Consider the following 24,740-nt stretch of genomic DNA (forward strand, 5'->3'; position numbering starts at 1 on the left):
TATGTAACTATTTGTCAAATGTTTTGGTGGGTTAATGCTGCGTAGTTTTACACGTTTAAAACAATCGCCCTAAAAGTAAATTTGAACAAATCCACAGTTTGAAAGTATTGGCTATATATTTTTATGCACCACATACTATATTTAGTTTCACTGCCATAGACTTGTTCACCAGACTTGTTAAAAAGCGTTACTGAAGTACACACAAAGTGCAATATAACTGTATGTGTACATTATATATTTGCTTACCTGCCTATTAAAACACGAGAGCAGAGTTGGAATTTCTCTGGATTTACACATTTTTGGGATAATGTAAGTACACTACTGCATGAAATATATACTGTATCACACTCTGAAAGTTTTTTTATTTTATTTTTTTTTTTATATTACCTCCTCTGCTTCTCTGTGCTCTGACAGACCGCAGATATAACTTACGGTAACAGAAACTGTCAGGCAGGCCGAAAACTTCAGTCTAAATCCAAACAGTCCTCTGAAGCTTGTCCTGATACCGAGCTGTCTGGATTCCTTTCAGAAGCACAAAGCGCTGGCGGTAGAACATCTGTCATATATGGCAATAAGCTGAACAGTTTGTAAGCTGAATCTACCCATCACACAAATTGATTCTGAGTCGTGGATGAATTTAAATGCCAGAGAATTGCAGAGCTATCACCTGAAATGTGTAGATAGTGCTGTCTCATGAGCTGAGCTGTGGGTTAAACACATGAGGTTCAACAGACAAGTTCCCCTTCCACCGCATGAATACTAATAAATATAAATAGTAAGCAGAGTCCTGATGGCCTTTCTATGAAAGCTGAATGCATAATGGCCTATAAGGATATTAGTAGTGCATTTTATGGTTTGACAATGAATTCTAGCCACTGCTGTAATATATTATAATATACAGCCATTTATTTTTCCACATCATGCACTTATAATTCATTTTAAGATGTAACATAAGACATGCAATTGGATGATAATGCATTATTTACATAATTTATGTGGATAACTTTATTTATAACTTTAAATATAAAAAAAATTGGTATAGCTGACATTGAATATTGTATCACCTTATAAGTACTATAGCAAATGCAGTAAATTATGCTAAATTAATTATTAATAAATTAATGTGCCCTTGAATGTGTCTCTTATATCTACATAGAAGGTGTATGTGGCTTATTTAAGGGCATTAAAAATGTTAAAATGGTTTTACATGTCCATTTTCCACTCTAGAAATTAGCCTTGGAATGAAATGTTCTGTTTTTACCTTATTTGGAAGGGTCAAAATAATCATACGTCAGTTTTCGGAAATTAAAACATTTTAACTAATGGACTAACGTTAGATGCCTTGTCAAATAAATAGCTTCAACTTATGTGGTAGAGAATGTGACGTTAGCTAGAAGGATTGAGTGAGCTAAAATTATCTGTGACCAACTAAACTAACGTAGTTAGCCCCTGACGTGTTGATGAAATAGACACAATTAAAATTATATGGAATCTTCAGAATGAGACGCTGAGAGAAGCCTGCATGATATTGTCCCGGGTTAGAAAATAAGTCCGTGGTGAAATGGGCAGAGCAAACTAATAACTTTTTTAATTAAACTGTTGCGGTATCTGCTTATAGATAAACATCAACCACACCTGTTGACATTTATTTTCTGTGGGAAAGGTATGAAAAGTCCCCACATCCCCTGCACAGCCTGGAACATAACATTTGTCTCCATGATCTGCCATTTTCCCTATGATCCTCTCTTGTTTCTTCACCTGCAGTGAAGAAACTTCCGATGATTCGGCGATGTATATTTAAGTTCAGTAATTTCACTTAAATGACAATTAATAGGTAATCTTCATTGCCATTTAAGTGAAATTACTGAACTTAAATATATAAGCTTGATCAAAATGATCATTTCAGAAGAAAATTTCAAATGGCACTTAGAGGCTTTTGCATCTGAACTCTTCATATATATAGTTTTTTCAGTTCCATTTGGTTTTGGGCTGGTGGCACAGAAATAAGATTTACCTCCTGGATGAAAAGATGACCAACAAAAGCTTGGGAGATGTGCTTACTACTCTTCAGACACACTTGAGTTTGGCTTGCATTTGAAGTGTATTCTTCAGAGAATATGCTGTCTAGGGATGTGTGTGTTTTTTGTAGGACGTTTGAGTTCTTGCTGTCCATGTACTGAATGTTCTCTCTATCTCTATCTCTTCTGTTCTAGAATGATCCAGGTGGAGAGGGAATCAGCAGAGCTCCGGGCTGATGAGATTGAGAGTCGAGTGAACAGCGGCAGTATGGATGGGCTCAATGTGACCCTGCGCCCGCGCACCTCCATCCCCACCTCCGTCACCGCCCTCTCTCTGGCCAGTTCATCGCCTCCCGTCAGTGGCCGATCCACACCAAAACTGACATCCGGTTCAGCGGCCCACGAGTTGGGGATCATGACCCTGGTGATCCTTGCTTCACATTGCAATGCTTTTATTTGTGCTAAACCTGTTAAATCTCCCTTTTCTAACACTGACAACACTTAATCATCTGTCACCCTGTATTTTTCCTCTGTCTCTTTCTTCCTGCTAACACTTTCAGCCTAGTGATTTAAGGAAACACCGCAGGAGAGTGGCTGTAAGTGTGTGTTCATCTCTAAATGACTGCTTGCTTGTTCTAACTCAGTGTGTGTGTGTAGCTTCTGTGGATAAAGTGTGGGTTTATTTGCAGGTGACAAAGTACAGTATATAAATGAGTTTCTGTTCAGAGGAGTGGGAAAGATTTGGTGTCATTAGCTTTTTGCTAATGTTAGGGTATATTGTGACGATGTTGTCTGTTTGTGTGTGTGTTTGATTGCCTCAGTCCCCTGTGGAGGCCCGAGAGGACAAAGCCACCATCAAGTGTGAGACGTCGCCCCCTCCCTCCCCCCGAAGTCTCAGACTAGACCAAATGAACTTCGCTCAGCTGACAGGAAGCCTTGAGGATGGCCGAGGGTAAACGCACACACAAATCCACAGACGATCACGTCTCAGGTGCTAATAGATTCCTCTCTGATTGAACTAGATGAGACATAATTTACCCAACAGGCACACTTGAGGACAGATGAGAGTTTGTTACAGGCACAGACTCTCCCACACACACTCAACTGCTCTTGAGACTATGGATCTACAAAGTAGTTAATTAGTGCCAGTTTGCCTTTGTTCAAGTCACATGCAAGTCACATTTGCCCTGTTATACACCTCCAGGTGTGTCATGCACCCCCTCCCCGCACATACACAGATTTTTGAGCCAAAAACGTCAATCATAACTTGTGTTTAAAACACAGTTGCATGTCTAAATTTCAGCTCTTTAATAAAGTTATACGTTGTGCAGATTATTTGCTTTAAATGGAACATTGTATTATCATCTACATGCCCTAATGTAGAAAGATAATGTCAAAGATGCTGTAAGTTCATTTGCAGTATTTTTTGCTAAATAAATGTGTGTGCATATACACAGTGTATATATATATATATATATTCAAACATTTATCAACGTCCGATTATTCGTACGATGGGATTGGCAGTAAGATGATTTCTCTGCTCGTTTCTATGTTACATACATGATAAATGAGCCCCAGTGTCTCTAAATACTTTCCAATCTTACACTTATACAAAGAACAAAAAGATTTCCTGCTGGGCATTTAGCCATCCATCAGTGATGCTGAGTTTTTAATGATGTTCCTTACAGATGTTCTCTCTAGAGAATCTTCTTCTATGTGAGCTCTTTGAGCTGTTTTAGCTGTGTGTGATGTTTTCAATGATGAACTACCATGGGCATTGTCGAATAAAAATCACACTTCTGTAGTCTGGCTAATTTAATTTAAATAAGACCTGCACTCTCAGACTAATACGCATTGATTTGAATCAAAGCGAGAAATCAAACCTAATGTGCTCTTGTTTAGTCTGCCTCTGTCCTTTCTACTTCCAGATCCTTGTTAGGTTGTTAAACGGCATCTCGGAGCAGCCAGACTCTTTCAGAATGTAATGCTTCACACAAATTTATGGTGATGTCAGGGGAGGAGATATTTCAGTATGATTGAACTGGCTTCAATAGATCCAAATGAGAGTGCAGGAATAACAAAGCAATTCTCTGCAGGGAAGGCAGATAAAAATGATACGAACAGAAATGATCGTGCATGTTATAGAGTATAAGGTGAAGCTCACGCAGGGTGGGTTTTAAGCATTTTCCCTGCACTTCTTTTTTTATACAAATAAACAAACATTCAGATGAATGTTTTTAACCACTACGTGCAATCTTACTGTTTTTTTGTTTGTAAAGGGCTACAAAATCGATCCAAAGACGCCGTTTGATTTGAGGCGAAGGTTTCACGCGTGTTCTGTCTTTCCCATGGCAAAGTGATTTTTAATTAAATGCAACACATTTAATCTTATGTATCAACTCGTTTCATCTGACTCCATAAAATGAAAAAAAAGGTTTAACAATGATATCTGTGCATTATTAAATGCACGTTAATGTTTGACTATTCCTTTTAACTCTAATGAAAATAAAGTCAAAGTCTGTTAGAATAATCAAATATAACAATTTATTATGTCAGGTAAATGTATTATTACAATTCGACAAGATAATCAATGGAAACCATCAAATGTTTTTGATGAGAGAACTTTACCCAACATATTAACTACATGAATGCTGAGCCTTGAAGACAGCATCATGGGCTGATCTGATACATAAAATGCAGCCCTGAACTCAAATTGCATTTTTCTTATATAGAAAGACCTCATTTCATATGTAAGATCCAGTGGAAATTTACCAGTAGGTAACCATTTGCTTAGTTGTAATTTGCATTTTACAACTTTATTACCTTTTGATTTACTTCTTTTGGAATAAGACATTATTACCAGTCACACTGAGATCTTTAAAACAATACTAAACAATCCTTAAAGATTATCACATTCACATTAAAACCATATATATTCTTGTATGAGTTTTCAGTGTTACTGACTGAGAGAGAGCGAGAGAAAATATAGAAAAGATGCTCAGAGGAAGGGGGTAGGGGGTCAAATGTTAATTTGCCATTGTCTTTAGAGGCCACTGGTCAGATATTTTCTCTATAACCAGTTTCCAGTCTTACATGTTGTTGTTGTTTTTTTTCTTTCTTCATTTTATGACACTGTGATGCATCCGCACTAATTTTCATCCAAATTTGCAAATTAAACACTGTTTCCATCCAATGTGTTCAAGAGAACAAAATGGCCACTTCCATCGAAATTGGTGCAAAATATCTGTAATTAAAATGGAAGCTACTGCAATTGGGGAAACCACTGTAGCGCTGTTTTTCCTACAGAATAAATTACTTGCGGCCCAGACCACGCAGTCAAAACACAATTTACGCTGTCATGATACAGTATCTTGCGTTGGGAAATGGAAGTCAGTTCTGGAAGGTAATTATACCAATTCATTTTGATGACAGACATTGGCTCAGGCATAGTAGTACAGCTATAGTACAGTACAGTAGTAAAGCTGGTTAGTACAGTTATGCCATCTCCCATGATCTTTTGAAGCAAAGTCAAGTGAGTTTTTTTGTTGCGCATTGAGAGATTTATTAAATAAATGTTTCTCTCATAGTTTATCAGCTAAAAAAAATCCGTCAAAAATTGTGCGCATATGTTAATGAGAATTTTTACAGTTTATGTGCATATTGGCGTTTCTTTCCATTGTTTTTTTTAATGCGATATCACAAAACCCAAAACTATATCCCAAAAAATATACTGACAGTGATTAAGGTCTCCAAGCCTCACCATTGTTGCTGTTCCTTTTTAACTTTATACGCTGAAAGATCACTGTCTGCTAAACCCATTTGCAATTCCCACATTGCTTTACTTCTTATTTTCATAAAATGAAGTGAATTTGCTATTGCTAATAGTTGCTTATTCCACCATAAATTAGGACTTCCGGTTGCTTTGTCACCACAAATCTGTCTGTGTAAACACCTATTATGATGCTAAAAGTCACACAATTTAATTTTTTTCTCACTTTCTCTTTTTCTCTCTGCTTAGAGGCAACAAAAAGAAGGGTATAAAGTCCTCCATTGGCCGTCTTTTTGGCAAGAAGGAGAAAGCGCGTTTTGATCAGCCTCCGAGCAGGGACGGCCAGGTGACACCACCCGTCATTCCAGGTACCATGAACATGACACGCAGGAAATCCTCGTTTTTATTAGATTTTAGATAACTAAGTAATTGGGGCGGCAGTGGCTCAGTGGTTCATGTAGGTTGTCTACAAACCGAAAGGTTGGTGGTTCAATCCCCAGTTCCACCTGACCAAGTGTCGAGTTGTCCGTGAGCAAGACACCTAACCCCAGCTGCTCCCGATGAGCTGGCTGGCGCCTTGCATGGCTGACACCGCCGTCGGTATATGAGTGAGTGAATGGGTAAATATAAAAATGTAAAGCACTTTGGAGGCCACTGGGTCTGTGAAAGCGCTATATAAATGCAGTCTATTTACCAAATGCAGTCCAAGATCGTATACTCCTTAACTACAGTATCTGTATTTTAATATGTTGTGTCACAGATTTCGAGATGAGTATTGGAGATACCATGACCTTGAGCAAACTGGGCACACAGGCAGAGCGAGACCGCAGGATGAAGAAAAAGTAGGTCTTCCCTCCTCTGTGATTCTCACTCATACAGCTCCTTCACACTGACGCACACCAAATCACCGAGACATTCAATAATCTGACCTGATCCTTATTACCTAGTTACACGGCTCAATTAAAGCAAATGACCAATCAATTCAATGGCAAAGGGCCATTTCCTGCAGATAAACAAGTTACAAATAACGCTTAATAGTAGGCAAATAACAGGGCCTCATTTAAGTGTAATTTACCGTTCTGTTGAGTCTGTCCTCATCTTCACATCTTATCTCTGTCCCCTGACCATTAGGGTGACAGAAAAAGATAGGTTTCCTAATTAACACCTGCCATGTGTGTGTGTGTGTGTGTGTGTGTGCGTTGGTGCGACCGGATTATGAGGACAAAACACATGGATACATACCGACTCTATGAGGACATACCGTAACTATGAGGACAGCACTAATGTCCTCATAAGTCGAGCAATGTAGAAAGGCTTATAAGGTAGCGATTAACCACCTCCCGCTTTTTCTCAATATGTCCTTATAAATCCGTTGTACCCGTTTTTCAGTGTGTATCAGTGTATGCTCAGAGTGTATAATCTCCCTCTATGTGAAATTCGATGGTACTGCAGTATCATACACATTTCATACACCCAGACCACGCCCAAGCGCGATTCATTGGTGGAACGCTGGAATCCTCGTCAGTGATTGGCTGCTTTTCACGTCCGTCAAAGTCAGCGCGCCGCGCCTGCGCATTTGATCTCTATCGCCTGTGTGTTGTGACGGTGTGATTAATCAGAAGAGAAGATTATTAATTAGCAGAATTCGAGCGAAGTTGACGAGCTATTGCGGGAGATTATCACGAGGAAGGTAAGTGTGTTTATTTATATTCTACCTTTATGGAGTTAAGTGTTATGAGTCAGTTTTAAATAACGTTAGTTACATTATTTTAAACATGGCCGCTAATATCAGTCCATAGGCATTTAAAAAGGGCGTCCCCAAACATCTTGCACATGCTATTCACTTTTTTTTTGTTTTGTTTATTACAAACGAAATTCTCTTGTTGTTCATAGACTTATTTTGAAATAAATCAAATCTATGTTGTCATCACGATGACTGGTAAAGTTGAGTGGATGAATTTACAGTTTAATACAGTAAGATACAGAAATATATTAATAAGCAGAAACGAAAAATAATGTAAAAGTAGGCTCGTTAATGTAACGTTACTGTCAATAGAATTATGTGACAAAACTATTTAACTTTAGTTGATTTATTTTAGGGCTGGATATTAGCAGACATTTTATGATTCCATTCAATTTTAATTCACATTCTTTCGATTCTATTTTTATTGATTATTTTAATGTTTAAATAGGTGTAATACCTGTAACATTTTCTAAAACTTTCTCTCTATAGTTAATTTTTCTAACGTAACGAGTTTGGCTTTATTTGATCTGAGGCACCACATTAAGGAGTGATAAAATGTTATTAAAATGGACTGAATTTGAAATCAGTGACTGTTTCTTATCAAAAGTAACAAGTCTTAAAAACCTATTTATGTGTGAAGTGACTTGACTTGACTTGACTTGAAATGTTGTATATATTGATATAGACTACAGTCTGACGATAATGAACTGTATATTATGAAGCTTATAGGCTACATACTAATTATGTTTTCTGGAATGTTTTCAGTCAACATGTTAAGAAAGAAGCGAATAAAACCTGAGCAGGATGCAAAAGAACACATATTGTCGGATAAAGACAAAGCCTTCATTGAGGGACGACAAATCAACACATTAAAAGGTAAATTGATTGTGCACCACAAGGCAATTTGACCATGTTCAGACTGCAGGCAAATTAAATCATAAAGTAGACAAGACATGCATTTGAAAGAATGAAAAGTACCCCTATTGCTGGCAGTCTGGACATGATCTTTCACATTCACACATTTAAGCTGCTCATTTTCGTAAAGGTTAAGAGATTAATCAATTTTTATAATTATTATTGTTACTTTTAAATAAATACTTAAAACTATGTATACAGTAGGGATGTCAATTTTCACAATTTTACAATTAATATCACAGTGAAAACCAATGCTTAATTTTTTTTTTTTTTATTTATTTCCTGCACCTCATATTACAGTACACATTTTTACAGGTTTTAACTCTTTAAAATGATAGGTTGTTTAACTGTGTAACATATAGGTGCTCTTGGGTTCATGTTTTATTTTTATTATTCATTTAATTTTATTGTTTATATTATTTTGCCCTTTTAGGGAGAGGTGTGTTTGCACTTGAGCACATTGAACCATCCACCTTTGTTGTTGAATACCGTGGGATTCTCTCTCAAAGTAAACATGTTAAAGATGTTTAAGGCAACTACTTGTTCAACTTCACATGGAATGAAACACGTTATTGGTAAGCTGGCTGTTTCTTTTTAGTTATGATTATGATGATTATTATTATTACAATATAGGGCTGCATGATTTGGGGAAAATGTTATATTGGAATTTTTGAGGTCAATATTGCAAATGCGATATAATAAACAAATAGTTTCATGAGTCGACTTGCTTGGTTCTAAAGCAAAATGCACACACAGATTAGTGATAATTCTGAAATGTGTATTTCTCAACTCAAACTAGCAACAACAACTAAATGATTGATAACATCTATAATGATCAATAAGCCATTGATTTCTGGAAAAAAATGAATTGTACTGTATTCTGGCGCGCGGTCTGTGCATGCACATGATACTGGCACACGTCTTTCTGTGAGTCACAGTCGGATGCGCGCTTTCTTTTGACTTGTCTCGCGTGAATGGTTTTAAGCAATCGCATGAGAGCATTATCATGTAATACTAGCCAAAGGATGACAAAAAATAACAGATGCTGGGTTAATTGTGTTAACAGCCCATTGTTTATTTTACATAAAATTGCAGCACTTTGATCGCATAAGCTTGACATAGTGATTACAATTTTGATATGGTTAATCATGCCGCACTATTACAATAGCAGATTTGCTAGGGTTCTCATAACATTAGGAACATATTAGTTAGAGATAATCAATAACGTGGAGATGCACCGATTGATCGGCTGGTGATCGGAATCGACCAATTTCCACGTGATCGGCCGTGATCGGCGACCGGCCAGTCAGTCTGACATATGCCGATTTTATTTATATTAAATATATCATTTTTTTCTAGTTGTTTATTGGATGTGAAAAGGAAATGGTTCTTCCATAACACTGCACTTCAGATGTGTGTGAATTTCCCACACCAGGAGAACTTGATATAGTTCTGTTTTGTAGCAATTATCTTTTCAAAAATGTTCTATGCAAAATGTTCAATTAAAGAGAAGATAGAAAATAAATATTTGTGTGTAATGTGAAGTGATTTGAAAAAATGAAATCAGAATCGGCTAAAATCGGCAGGTCAAACTCAAGGAAAAATCGGAAATTGGGATTGGCCTAGAAAATTGTAATCGGTTCATCTCTAATAACATGGTTATTGTTCATCTGGGCTATTATTATTTTTTACCTTATGTGGATCATCTGACCTATTAAATTCTTAGGAAGTCAAGTTAACTTTCACAATGTGTATTTGAGTATAGGTTAAATAGGCCAGCCAAGGATAGCCTAACCCAAATGTTCAACTAGAACCTTATATTCTTACTGCACTATTTTTTATCACCACATAGATGCAACAAAAGAGGACACTTCGCTTGGTCCACTTCGGTTGGTGAATGATGACAAAAATCCAAATTGCAAAGTCAAGACAATCATTGTTGATGGAAGGCCACACCTGTGTCTGTGTACTATAAGACATATCTTTCCAGATGAAGAGGTCACATACAACTATGGGGATTCCTCTTGGCCTTGGCGTTTAAGGGTGAGTCTCTCAAAGACTTTATCACTGAAAGTCAACCATGTTCTGTATTTCATGAATTTTAGTTTTTTATATGATGCAGATTATTAAAAAAAAAAAAGTCTGCATTTCTGCTTTATTTTCATAACTCGTGTGTTGGGGGATGGGCATGACACTGACCTGAAATGTAAGGACAGTTCTCCACTACGAGGACCGTCATGTCAGGGTTAGGGTTTGAGGAAAAGCTGTTGCTTTGGGTATGTGTCAGCTGCTGCTTTATTGTGGATAAGCTGTAGACCCAATATGCACTGGAAAGGAAATGATATGTTGATGTTTATAATGTTATCTGACTTTATAGACAAGATCTGTGTGTCAGCCTTCTCCTCCTCACGTTTTATATGTCTGCTTTGTGCACGACGGAGCCATGAAAGGGCAACTAGATATTAAGACTTTGGTTGATTCTAGAATTAGTTGCAGTGACCAATTAGCAAACATCCTTGCCTCAGTGTTGTACCTGTCTTTCTCATAATTACAGGAATTGTGTGACGAGACATCAGTGGCTGTGACTGAATGCAGTGTGAATCCTTCCTCAACAGTGAAACAGAAAGTAAGTGAACGGATGTTCCTTCATTGTTTTCTTCTCTTTGACACAGGCAATGTTAGAGGGTTAGTTCACCCAAAAATGAAAATTCTGTCAGTATTTACTCACCCTCATGCTGTTCCAAACCTATATGTGTTTATTTGTTCTGCTGAACACAAAGGAAGATATTTGTATATGTATTTTTTCCTACTATGGTAGTCAATGGGGAATGAGATCTGTTTGATTAAAACATTCTTCCAAATATCTTCCTTTTTGTTCAGCAGAACAAATAAACACATAGAGGTTTGGAACAACATGAGGGTGAGTAAATACTGACTGAAATTTCATTTTTGGGTGAACTAACCCTTTAAGTGTAGGATGGTTGGGCATCATACTCGACTGGTTGACGGGGACTGTCGTCTTAAAGACGCTGTTGTGACGTCTCAAATTCGAGTAAAATGTACCTTGCTCGGTTCATACATTTTCATAACTCGTGTGTTGGGGGATGGGCATGACACTGACCTGAAATGTAAGGACAGTTCTCCACTACGAGGACCGTCATGTCAGGGTTAGGGTTTGAGGAAAAGATGTTGCTTTGGGTATGTGTCAGCTGCTGCTTTATTGTGGATAAGCTGTAGAACCAATATGCACTGGAAAGGAAATGGTATGTTGATGTTTATAATGTAATGTGTATTGGATTTATTTGACTTTATAGACAAGATCTGCATGTCAGCCTTCTCCTCCTCACATGTTTTATATGTCTGCTTTGTGCACGACGGAGCCATGAAAGGGCAACTAGATATTAAGACTTTGGTTGATTCTAGAATTAGTTGCGGTGACCAATTAGCAAACATCCTTGCCTCAGTGTTGTACCTGTCTTTCTCATAATTACAGGAATTGTGTGACGAGACATCAGTGGCTGTGACTGTGTAGGAGTGAGGGGTAGGGGGAAGGGGTAAGGGGTGGGGGATAGGGGTGGGGTGTAGGAGTGAGGGGTAGGGGGAAGGGTAAGGGGTGGGGGATAGGGGTAGGGGTGAGGGGAAGGTGGAAGGGGTGAGGGGTGAGGGGAAGGGCTGAGGGGTAGGGGGAAGGCGAAAGGGTAAGACGGATAATTGGGATTCAGCCTAAGACTTTGGTTGATTCTAGAATTAGTTGCAGTGACCAATTGGCAGACATCCTTGCCTCAGTGTTGTACCTGTCTTTCTCATATTACAGGAATTGTGTGACGAGACATCAGTGGCTGTGACTGAATGCAGTGTGAATCCTTCCTCAACAGTGAAACAGAAAGTAAGTGAACGGATGTTCCTTCATTGTTTTCTTCTCTTTGACACAGGCAATGTTAAGTGTAGGATGGTTGGGCATCATACTCGACTGGTTGACGTGGACTGTCGTCTTAAAGACGCTGTTGTGACGTCTCAAATTCGAGTAAAATGTACCTTGCTCAGTTCATACATTTTCATAACTCGTGTGTTGGGGGATGGGCATGACACTGACCTGAAATGTAAGGACAGTTCTCCACTACGAGGACCGTCATGTCAGGGTTAGGGTTTGAGGAAAAGCTGTTGCTTTGGGTATGTGTCAGCTGCTGCTTTATTGTGGATAAGCTGTAGAACCAATATGCACTGGAAAGGAAATGGTATGTTGATGTTTATAATGTAATGTGTATTGGATTTATTTGACTTTATAGACAAGATCTGCATGTCAGCCTTCTCCTCCTCACATGTTTTATATGTCTGCTTTGTGCACGACGGAGCCATGAAAGGGCAACTAGATATTAAGACTTTGGTTGATTCTAGAATTAGTTGCGGTGACCAATTAGCAAACATCCTTGCCTCAGTGTTGTACCTGTCTTTCTCATAATTACAGGAATTGTGTGACGAGACATCAGTGGCTGTGACTGTGTAGGAGTGAGGGGTAGGGGGAAGGGGTAAGGGGTGGGGGATAGGGGTGGGGTGTAGGAGTGAGGGGTAGGGGGAAGGGTAAGAGGTGGGGGATAGGGGTAGGGGTGAGGGGAAGGTGGAAGGGGTGAGGGGTGAGGGGAAGGGCTGAGGGGTAGGGGGAAGGGGAAAGGGTAAGACGGATAATTGGGATTCAGCCTAAGACTTTGGTTGATTCTAGAATTAGTTGCAGTGACCAATTGGCAGACATCCTTGCCTCAGTGTTGTACCTGTCTTTCTCATATTACAGGAATTGTGTGACGAGACATCAGTGGCTGTGACTGAATGCAGTGTGAATCCTTCCTCAACAGTGAAACAGAAAGTAAGTGAACGGATGTTCCTTCATTGTTTTCTTCTCTTTGACACAGGCAATGTTAAGTGTAGGATGGTTGGGCATCATACTCGACTGGTTGACGTGGACTGTCGTCTTAAAGACGCTGTTGTGACGTCTCAAATTCGAGTAAAATGTACCTTGCTCAGTTCATACATTTTCATAACTCGTGTGTTGGGGGATGGGCATGACACTGACCTGAAATGTAAGGACAGTTCTCCACTACGAGGACCGTCATGTCAGGGTTAGGGTTTGAGGAAAAGCTGTTGCTTTGGGTATGTGTCAGCTGCTGCTTTATTGTGGATAAGCTGTAGACCCAATATGCACTGGAAAGGAAATGGTATGTTGATGTTTATAATGTTATCTGACTTTATAGACAAGATCTGTGTGTCAGCCTTCTCCTCCTCACGTTTTATATGTCTGCTTTGTGCACGACGGAGCCATGAAAGGGCAACTAGATATTAAGACTTTGGTTGATTCTAGAATTAGTTGCATTGACCAATTAGCAAACATCCTTGCCTCAGTGTTGTACCTGTCTTTCTCATATTACAGGAATTGTGTGACGAGACATCAGTGGCTGTGACTGAATGCAGTGTGAATCCTTCCTCATCAGTGAAACAGAAAGTAAGTGAACGGATGTTCCTTCATTGTTTTCTTCTCTTTGACACAGGCAATGTTAGAGGGTTAGTTCACCCAAAAATGAAAATTCTGTCAGTATTTACTCACCCTCATGCTGTTCCAAACCTATATGTGTTTATTTGTTCTGCTGAACACAAAGGAAGATATTTGTATATGTATTTTTTCCTACTATGGTAGTCAATGGGGAATGAGATCTGTTTGATTAAAACATTCTTCCAAATATCTTCCTTTTTGTTCAGCAGAACAAATAAACACATAGAGGTTTGGAACAACATGAGGGTGAGTAAATACAGACTGAAATTTCATTTTTGGGTGAACTAACCCTTTAAGTGTAGGATGGTTGGGCATCATACTCGACTGGTTGACGTGGACTGTCGTCTTAAAGACGCTGTTGTGACGTCTCAAATTCGAGTAAAATGTACCTTGCTCGGTTCATACATTTTCATAACTCGTGTGTTGGGGGATGGGCATGACACTGACCTGAAATGTAAGGACAGTTCTCCACTACGAGGACCGTCATGTCAGGGTTAGGGTTTGAGGAAAAGCTGTTGCTTTGGGTATGTGTCAGCTGCTGCTTTATTGTGGATAAGCTGTAGAACCAATATGCACTGGAAAGGAAATGGTATGTTGATGTTTATAATGTTATCTGACTTTATAGACAAGATCTGTGTGTCAGCCTTCTCCTCCTCACGTTTTATATGCATGCTTTGTGCACGACGGAGCCATGAAAGGGCCACTAGATATTAAGACTTTGGTTGATTCTAGAATTAGTTGCGGTGACCAATTAGCAAACATCCTTGCCTCAGTGTTGTACCTGTCTTTCTCATAATTACAGGAATTGTGTGACGAGACATCAGTGGCTGTGACTGAATGCAGTGTGAATCCTTCCTCAACAGTGAAACAGAAAGTAAGTGAATGGATGTTCCTTCATTGTTTTCTTCTCTTTGACACAGGCAATGTTAAGTGTAGGATGGTTGGGCATCATACTATACTGGTTGACGTGGACTGTCGTCTTAAAGACGCTGTTGTGACGTCTCAAGTTCGAGTAGAATGTACCTTGCTCAGTTCATACATTTTCATAACTCGTGTGTTGGGGGATGGGCATGACACTGACCTGAAATGTAAGGACAGTTCTCCACTACGAGGACCGTCATGTCAGGGTTAGGGTTTGAGGAAAAGATGTTGCTTTGGGTATGTGTCAGCTGCTGCTTTATTGTGGATAAGCTGTAGAACCAATATGCACTGGAAAGGAAATGGTATGTTGATGTTTATAATGTTATCTGACTTTATAGACAAGATCTGCATATCAGCCTTCTCCTCCTCACATGTTTTATATGTCTGCTTTGTGCACGACGGAGCCATGAAAGGGCCACTAGATATTAAGACTTTGATTGATTCTAGAATTAGTTGCAGTGACCAATTAGCAAACATCCTTGCAGGCAGGCAGCAGAAAAATCAGAGGTCGATATAACAGTCCGAGTCGAGGCAGGCAGAAGAATCAGAGGTCGATATAACAGTCCGATTCGAGGCAGGCAGAACAATCAGAGGTCGATATAACAGTCCGAGTCGAGGCAGGCAGCAGAACAATCAGAGGTCGATATAACAGTCCGAGTCGAGGCAGGCAGAAGAATCAGAGGTCGATATAACAGTCCGAGTCGAGGCAGGCAGCAGAAGAATCAGAGGTCGATATAACAGTCCGAGTCGAGGCAGGCAGAACAATCAGAGGTCGATATAACAGTCCGAGTCGAGGCAGGCAGAAGAATCAGAGGTCGATATAACAGTCCGAGTCGAGGCAGGCAGAACAATCAGAGGTCGATATAACAGTCCGAGTCGAGGCAGGCAGAACAATCAGAGGTCGATATAACAGTCAGAGTCGAGGCAGGCAGAAGAATCAGAGGTCGATATAACAGTCCGAGTCGAGGCAGGCAGCAGAAGAATCAGAGGTCGATATAACAGTCCGAGTCGAGGCAGGCAGCAGAACAATCAGAGGTCGATATAACAGTCCGAGTCGAGGCAGGCAGCAGAACAATCAGAGGTCGAAATAACAGTCCGAGTCGAGGCAGGCAGAAGAATCAGAGGTCGATATAACAGTCCGAGTTGAGGCAGGCAGCAGAAGAATCAGAGGTCGATATAACAGTCAGAGTCGAGGCAGGCAGCAGAACAATCAGAGGTCGATATAACAGTCCGAGTCGAGGCAGGCAGCAGAAGAATCAGAGGTCGATATAACAGTCAGAGTCGAGGCAGGCAGCAGAACAATCAGAGGTCGATGTAACAGTCCGAGTCGAGGCAGGCAGCAGAAGAATCAGAGGTCGATATAACAGTCCGAGTCGAGGCAGGCAGCAGAACAATCAGAGGTCGATATAACAGTCCTAGTCGAGGCAGGCAGCAGAAGAATCAGAGGTCGATACAACAGTCCGAGTCGAGGCAGGCAGCAGAACAATCAGAGGTCGATATAACAGTCCGAGTCGAGGCAGGCAGCAGAAGAATCAGAGGTCGATATAACAGTCCGAGTCGAGGCAGGCAGCAGAACAATCAGAGGTCGATATAACAGTCCGAGTCGAGGCAGGCAGCAGAACAATCAGAGGTCGAAATAACAGTCAGAGTCGAGGCAGGCAGCAGAAGAATCAGAGGTCGATATAACAGTCCGAGTCGAGGCAGGCAGCAGAAGAATCAGAGGTCGATACAACAGTCAGAGTCGAGGCAGGCAGCAGAACAATCAGAGGTCGATATAACAGTCCGAGTCGAGGCAGGCAGCAGAAGAATCAGAGGTCGATATAACAGTCCGAGTCGAGGCAGGCAGCAGAAGAATCAGAGGTCGATATAACAGTCCGAGTCGAGGCAGGCAGCAGAACAATCAGAGGTCGATATAACAGTCCGAGTCGAGGCAGGCAGCAGAAGAATCAGAGGTCGATATAACAGTCCGAGTCGAGGCAGGCAGCAGAAGAATCAGAGGTCGATACAACAGTCAGAGTCGAGGCAGGCAGCAGAACAATCAGAGGTCGATATAACAGTCAGAGTCGAGGCAGGCAGCAGAACAATCAGAGGTCGAAATAACAGTCAGAGTCGAGGCAGGCAGCAGAAGAATCAGAGGTCGATACAACAGTCCGAGTCGAGGCAGGCAGCAGAACAATCAGAGGTCGATATAACAGTCAGAGTCGAGGCAGGCAGCAGAACAATCAGAGGTCGATATAACAGTCCGAGTCGAGGCAGGCAGCAGAACAATCAGAGGTCGATATAACAGTCCGAGTCGAGGCAGGCAGCAGAACAATCAGAGGTCGAAATAACAGTCAGAGTCGAGGCAGGCAGCAGAAGAATCAGAGGTCGATATAACAGTCCGAGTCGAGGCAGGCAGCAGAACAATCAGAAGTCGATATAACAGTCCGAGTCGAGGCAGGCAGCAGAACAATCAGAGGTCGAAATAACAGTCAGAGTCGAGGCAGGCAGCAGAAGAATCAGAGGTCGATACAACAGTCCGAGTCGAGGCAGGCAGCAGAACAATCAGAGGTCGATATAACAGTCCGAGTCGAGGCAGGCAGCAGAACAATCAGAGGTCGAAATAACAGTCAGAGACGAGGCAGGCAGCAGAAGAATCAGAGGTCGATACAACAGTCAGAGACGAGGCAGGCAGCAGAAGAATCAGAGGTCGATACAACAGTCCGGGTCGAGGCAGGCAGCAGAAGAATCAGAGGTCGATATAACAGTCCGAGTCGAGGCAGGCAGCAGAACAATCAGAGGTCGATATAACAGTCCGAGTCGAGGCAGGCAGCAGAACAATCAGAGGTCGATATAACAGTCTGAGTCGAGGCAGGCAGCAGAAGAATCAGAGGCCGATACAACAGTCCGAGTCGAGGCAGGCAGCAGAAGAATCAGAGGTCGAAATAACAGTCCGAGTCGAGGCAGGCAGCAGAAGAATCAGAGGTCGATATAACAGTCCGGGTCGAGGCAGGCAGCAGAACAATCAGAGGTCGATATAACAGTCAGAGTCGAGGCAGGCAGCAGAAGAATCAGAGGTCGAAATAACAGTCCGAGTCGAGGCAGGCAGCAGAACAATCAGAGGTCGATATAACAGTCCGAGTCGAGGCAGGCAGCAGAAGAATCAGAGGTCGATATAACAGTCCGAGTCGAGGCAGGCAGCAGAAGAATCAGAGGTCGATATAACAGTCCGAGTCGAGGCAGGCAGCAGAAGAATCAGAGGTCGATATAACAGTCCGAGTCGAGGCAGGCAGCAGAACAATCAGAGGTCGAAATAACAGTCCGAGTCGAGGCAGGCAGCAGAACAATCAGAGGTCGATATAACAGTCCGAGTCGAGGCAGGCAGCAGAACAATCAGAGGTCGATATAACAGTCCGAGTCGAGGCAGGCAGCAGAAGAATCAGAGGTCGAAATAACAGTCCGAGTCGAGGCAGGCAGCAGAACAATCAGAGGTCGATATAACAGTCCGAGTCGAGGCAGGCAGCAGAACAATCAGAGGTCGATATAACAGTCAGAGTCGAGGCAGGCAGCAGAAGAATCAGAGGTCGAAATAACAGTCCGAGTCGAGGCAGGCAGCAGAACAATCAGAGGTCGATATAACAGTCCGAGTCGAGGCAGGCAGCAGAAGAATCAGAGGTCGATATAACAGTCCGAGTCGAGGCAGGCAGCAGAAGAATCAGAGGTCGATATAACAGTCCGAGTCGAGGCAGGCAGCAGAAGAATCAGAGGTCGATATAACAGTCCGAGTCGAGGCAGGCAGCAGAACAATCAGAGGTCGAAATAACAGTCCGAGTCGAGGCAGGCAGTAGAACAATCAGAGGTCGATATAACAGTCCGAGTCGAGGCAGGCAGCAGAACAATCAGAGGTCGATATAACAGTCCGAGTCGAGGCAGGCAGCAGAAGAATCAGAGGTCGAAATAACAGTCCGAGTCGAGGCAGGCAGCAGAACAATCAGAGGTCGATATAACAGTCCGAGTCGAGGCAGGCAGCAGAAGAATCAGAGGTAGATATAACAGTCCGAGTCGAGGCAGGCAGCAGAACAATCAGAGGTCGATACAACAGTCCGAGTCGAGGCAGGCAGCAGAACAATCAGAGGTCGAAATAACAGTCCGAGTCGAGGCAGGCAGCAGAAGAATCAGAGGTCGATATAACAGTCCGAGTCGAGGCAGGCAGCAGAACAATCAGAGGTCGATATAACAGTCCGAGTCGAGGCAGGCAGCAGAACAATCAGAGGTCGATACAACAGTCCGAGTCGAGGCAGGCAGCAGAACAATCAGAGGTCGAAATAACAGTCCGAGTCGAGGCAGGCAGCAGAACAATCAGAGGTCGATATAACAGTCCGAGTCGAGGCAGGCAGCAGAAGAATCAGAGGTCGAAATAACAGTCCGAGTCGAGGCAGGCAGCAGAACAATCAGAGGTCGATATAACAGTCCGAGTCGAGGCAGGCAGCAGAACAATCAGAGGTCGATATAACAGTCAGAGTCGAGGCAGGCAGCAGAAGAATCAGAGGTCGAAATAACAGTCCGAGTCGAGGCAGGCAGCAGAACAATCAGAGGTCGATATAACAGTCCGAGTCGAGGCAGGCAGCAGAAGAATCAGAGGTCGATATAACAGTCCGAGTCGAGGCAGGCAGCAGAAGAATCAGAGGTCGATATAACAGTCCGAGTCGAGGCAGGCAGCAGAAGAATCAGAGGTCGATATAACAGTCCGAGTCGAGGCAGGCAGCAGAACAATCAGAGGTCGAAATAACAGTCCGAGTCGAGGCAGGCAGTAGAACAATCAGAGGTCGATATAACAGTCCGAGTCGAGGCAGGCAGCAGAACAATCAGAGGTCGATATAACAGTCCGAGTCGAGGCAGGCAGCAGAAGAATCAGAGGTCGAAATAACAGTCCGAGTCGAGGCAGGCAGCAGAACAATCAGAGGTCGATATAACAGTCCGAGTCGAGGCAGGCAGCAGAAGAATCAGAGGTAGATATAACAGTCCGAGTCGAGGCAGGCAGCAGAACAATCAGAGGTCGATACAACAGTCCGAGTCGAGGCAGGCAGCAGAACAATCAGAGGTCGAAATAACAGTCCGAGTCGAGGCAGGCAGCAGAAGAATCAGAGGTCGATATAACAGTCCGAGTCGAGGCAGGCAGCAGAACAATCAGAGGTCGATATAACAGTCCGAGTCGAGGCAGGCAGCAGAACAATCAGAGGTCGATACAACAGTCCGAGTCGAGGCAGGCAGCAGAACAATCAGAGGTCGAAATAACAGTCCGAGTCGAGGCAGGCAGCAGAACAATCAGAGGTCGATATAACAGTCCGAGTCGAGGCAGGCAGCAGAAGAATCAGAGGTCGATATAACAGTCCGAGTCGAGGCAGGCAGCAGAAGAATCAGAGGTCGATATAACAGTCTGAGTCGAGGCAGGCAGCAGAACAATCAGAGGTCGATATAACAGTCCGAGTCGAGGCAGGCAGCAGAACAATCAGAGGTCGAAATAACAGTCAGAGACGAGGCAGGCAGCAGAAGAATCAGAGGTCGATACAACAGTCCGGGTCGAGGCAGGCAGCAGAACAATCAGAGGTCGATATAACAGTCCGAGTCGAGGCAGGCAGCAGAAGAATCAGAGGTCGATATAACAGTCAGAGTCGAGGCAGGCAGCAGAAGAATCAGAGGTCGATATAACAGTCCGAGTCGAGGCATGCAGCAGAACAATCAGAAGTCGGTAGAAACAATCCAAGGTCAGTAACAGTTTAGCAAACACAGAAAAAACGCTCAGAAATTGTATGCCGGGCAATGCAATACCTCTCAATGAACTTGAGTGAACGGGGTTTATATGGGTGCATGAGCTGCAGGTGTTTGTAATCGGTCTCAGGTAAGCGGCATGATGGGATGTTGAGTTCATGATGGGTAATATTCTGGTGAAAGTGTCCTACAGTGGTGAAGAGGAGGTGTAGTGGAAGCCTACTCTGTAACAGTAGTAGGGAAAGGGAACTGGGGTCTGATCTTCGTACACCGCTAACAGTGTAAATGTGGTCCTTTTTGTGTTGCACAGGACCAGAGACTAGTTTCCCTGTGTGCTTATCTGCTGATGTTTCACATGGTCCGAAACTGTTTGGATTGTTGGGCTGGAATACATTTTAATTGTTGCTTTTTACCCCTCAGGAAAAAGACAAATGAATCAGGATGAAACTGAGAACTCCAGAGGTATTTAAACATTTGGGAATATTAAAGTTATTCCATGTACATACATATAGGTATACATATGTGTATGTATATGTTTGTTTGTTTGTTTGTTTTACAGAGACCAAATCAAGGAGAATAGCAAAAAGGCCATGGAGCCCAAATGAAGTTAATGCTTTCGTGAAACATTTCCATATTTCAAAGGGACACCTAGCAACAAAGAGCTGTGCAAGACTGCAGAGGACCCTGTCCTGAGAGAAAGAATGGCCCAAAATATAAGGCATTTCGTGAGGAACCGAGGTTTGATGTTGAAAAAGAAATCTTCTTAGAGTTCTTCGAGAGATCAGTATTGCCTTCCATTAAAGGTGGTATCGCTGATACCACCTTTAATGTCTGTGCGTTTTGTTCTGTAAAGTTCTCTAAAGTGTTGTTGGGCCAGAAGAGTGTTCAAGACATCCTTTTATATACTTTTATTAAACACTGTTTTGAAAGAAATGTACAAATACATGCATTTACTGGAAGGCATTATGTGCTTATTAGATCTCAGTTGTTGAGCCTTCTTTTTTACCATTTGCAAATAAAAAAAAATGCCCTTTCAGTTTAATTTTGTTAGTTTTATTGGCTTTCTAGTTGCATTTCTTCATCTAATAGCCCTTCAACTAGTCTTCAGTGAAGTGTAAAACCTGCTGATCTTTGATCACTGACTTTTCTCCAACCAGGCTCATTTTGCACCACATTTGTATATGTTGGCTGATATAGCTACAGCACATGGTAGCACTTCATTTCGTGTGCGTATTACTTTTACAGGTTTAGTGGCAGCAAAACGATGCACAATCATTCGTGAATTCATTCTTTAATGTAGAATAGTTGATTTGGTTTTACTCTAATACAGGTACTCCTGCTATGTGTGGACTTAATAGTGATGTCCATTTAAACCCAGTTTGTCCTCATAATCAAGGGTTAGTCAGGTGGTTGTGTGTGTGTGTGAGAGAGTGAGGTCCTGTTAAACCCAAAATGTCCTCATAATCAAGGGTTAGTCAGGTGGTTGTGTGTGTGTGTGTGAGAGTGAGGTCCTGTTAAACCCAAAATGTCCTCATAATCAAGGGTTAGTCAGGTGGTTGTGTGTGTGTGTGTGTGATCGAGGTCCAGTTAAACCCAAAATGTCCTCATAATCAAGGGTTAGTCAGGTGGTTGTGTGTGTGTGTGTGTGTGATCGAGGTCCAGTTAAACCCAAAATGTCCTCATAATCAAGGGTTAGTCAGGTGGTTGTGTGTGTGTGTGTGATCGAGGTCCTGTTAAACCCAAAATGTCCTCATAATCAAGGGTTAGTCAGGTGGTTGTGTGTGTGTGAGTGAGGTCCTGTTAAACCCAAAATGTCCTCATAATCAAGGGTTAGTCAGGTGGTTGTGTGTGTGTGTGATCGAGGTCCAGTTAAACCCAAAATGTCCTCATAATCAAGGGTTAGTCAGGTGGTTGTGTGTGTGTGAGTGAGGTCCAGTTAAACCCAAAATGTCCTCATAATCAAGGGTTAGTCAGGTGGTTGTGTGTGTGTGTGTGATCGAGGTCCAGTTAAACCCAAAATGTCCTCATAATCAAGGGTTAGTCAGGTGGTTGTGTGTGTTTGAGTGTGTGAGAGTGAGGTCCTGTTAAACCCAAAATGTCCTCATAATCAAGGGTTAGTCAGGTGGTTGTGTGTGTTTGAGTGTGTGAGAGTGAGGTCCTGTTAAACCCAAAATGTCCTCATAATCAAGGGTTAGTCAGGGTTGTGTGTGTGTGTATGCATGATTCATATGGTTACTAATGTCCAGTTAAAACCAAATGGTCAGCAATGTTCATTTAGATATAAAACTAAGTCTTAAACAATCTTCTCTTTTCACATTAACAAAACCCAAACCCAATCAACTGGAAATATTTAGCTTTATTCAAAACTATCTTTAGACAAAACTTTGTCATTTGTCAGTGATGGTTAAGTAGTAAACTTTCCATTTGTTTTTGTTTTTTTATTTCTTAATTTTTAATGTTAAAATATATCCATATTTATTTCACTTTCCCTCTTCTCTCTTTGCTCTTCACTCACTTCATACCTGCTTAATCTCACATTACAAACTCAGGTTAGTTTTCTGAAATCTCTCTTAAACTTTAAGCCAGGTTGAACAATTGCTAATAATTATTATTTTATTTATTTATTTATTTATTTTATATGCTGGTATTGAAACAGACTTAAGTGATGTGGCACTGCCATGGATAAAGTTAAACTATGATGCTCATGTATAATAATGTGTGTACTAGTAGATAATGTCCAGATAAACCAGGTTAGTCCCCATAATTAAGGGTTAGCTGTGTGTGTTTGTGTATGTGAGTGATGTCCAGATAAACCGGGGTTGTCCTCATAATTAAGGGTCAGATGGGTGTGTGTGTGTGTATGTGAGTGATGTCCAGATAAACCAGGGTGGTCCTCATAAATCATAATTAAACCAAGAAACGCCCACTCCTGCCCTGTCCTCATAGTGCTGTAGTTTGTCAGGTCTTCATATTTCCAGACTGGTTCATTAGAATGAAATTCTGAGTAGTCAGAATTTTACCCCATGCCATAAGGAGCAGTTTAATATTTCTTATTAATCTCTATGACAAAGGGAAAGGTGGGTCCCCATAAACCATGATGGGACTTTTTTGGGGAAAAAGTCCTTATAAACCACCCGTACCAGTATGTGTGTGTGTGTGTGTGTGTGTATGTGTCCATTCTTTGGCACTGTGCTAAGAACAAAATGTACTTCTTGTGTAAGATGAGGAAAATAAATTGAATAGCCTTTGCAGTCTAATAAAAAAAGAATGTCAAGCGAGTACCCTGTGTAGTTGTTGAAATTGAACTTAAACACAACATTTACTCAAAATTCCAGACTGATCTCTTGAAATGGCGTATGTATGACACGCCAATTCGTATTTCCATTTTTGACATGCTATCAACACCCATAATCACTTTTCAGCGTGTTTATCAACACAGTTGACTTAACGTTACATTACTGTATATATAAATATATGACCTACCCCAACCCCATCCCTAAACCTACCCGTCACTGAGGTTAATAGCATTTATGAGTGTTCCCCTAACATCCTAGGGAAAAAAAATATCAGTCCCCAGATGTAGATCTACATTTTGCTTTATTTCGCTCGGAAATTTAACGGCATGTACATACACGCGGAATCACTCGGACATTTAACGGTGTGGACATACACGCATACACGCGGATAGCTCAAACTGCGTACAGATAACACACCACTTGACTTGAAAGTGGCGTGTATGTTTACACAAAAGTCATGATGTCATGTTGCAAAATTCATAAAACATTGAAAACAGACAAACTTCTCATATGCTATCAATAAATCTAAATAAATTTGTTATGTTTATTACTTTTTTATAATTGTTTATAAATAATATAATGAAATAATATAATATTAAATAGAACTAAATAATATTAAATATAACTAAATAATATAATAGTTTATAAATAATAAAAACTATTATTTTTTTATAAAATAATTATACAATAATACACAAAAAAAAAATGCAATGGGACCCAGCAACTGTTTGGGTACACTTATTCTTTGAAATATCTTCCTTCATGTTCAGCAGAAGAAAGAAATTCATAC

General features: G+C 41.4%; 1 protein-coding gene and 2 long non-coding RNA genes across 11 annotated transcripts in view; all 3 read left to right on the plus strand.

Moving 5' to 3' along the window:
• The window catches only part of ppfia4 (PTPRF interacting protein alpha 4), a 129,842-nt gene that overhangs the window by 90,765 nt on the left and 14,337 nt on the right, over positions 1 to 24,740 (plus strand). For 8 of the 9 annotated variants that reach the window (XM_089125310.1, XM_039673671.2, XM_039673672.2 and 5 more), the window contains 5 exons: positions 2,214 to 2,442; positions 2,579 to 2,614; positions 2,840 to 2,970; positions 6,037 to 6,155; positions 6,548 to 6,629. In XM_089125310.1, coding sequence (XP_088981436.1) covers positions 2,214 to 2,442; positions 2,579 to 2,614; positions 2,840 to 2,970; positions 6,037 to 6,155; positions 6,548 to 6,629 — 597 coding nt within the window. The remainder of the gene's footprint in view (positions 1 to 2,213; positions 2,443 to 2,578; positions 2,615 to 2,839; positions 2,971 to 6,036; positions 6,156 to 6,547; positions 6,630 to 24,740) is intronic. The other variant, XM_039673680.2, reaches the window with a different exon arrangement.
• Positions 8,859 to 11,073, plus strand: LOC148970447 (uncharacterized). Its single transcript, XR_016148683.1, has 3 exons — positions 8,859 to 9,021; positions 10,299 to 10,489; positions 11,001 to 11,073. It is a non-coding gene; the product is annotated as an uncharacterized LOC148970447 (long non-coding RNA).
• LOC148970448 (uncharacterized) lies at positions 13,866 to 23,839 on the plus strand. The gene is made up of 4 exons (XR_016148684.1): positions 13,866 to 13,937; positions 14,788 to 14,859; positions 21,075 to 21,116; positions 21,214 to 23,839. It is a non-coding gene; the product is annotated as an uncharacterized LOC148970448 (long non-coding RNA).

This window comes from Pimephales promelas, chromosome 21 (genome assembly GCF_988280905.1).
Source record: "Pimephales promelas chromosome 21, fPimPro1.hap1.1, whole genome shotgun sequence".
NCBI lineage: Eukaryota > Metazoa > Chordata > Actinopteri > Cypriniformes > Leuciscidae > Pimephales > Pimephales promelas.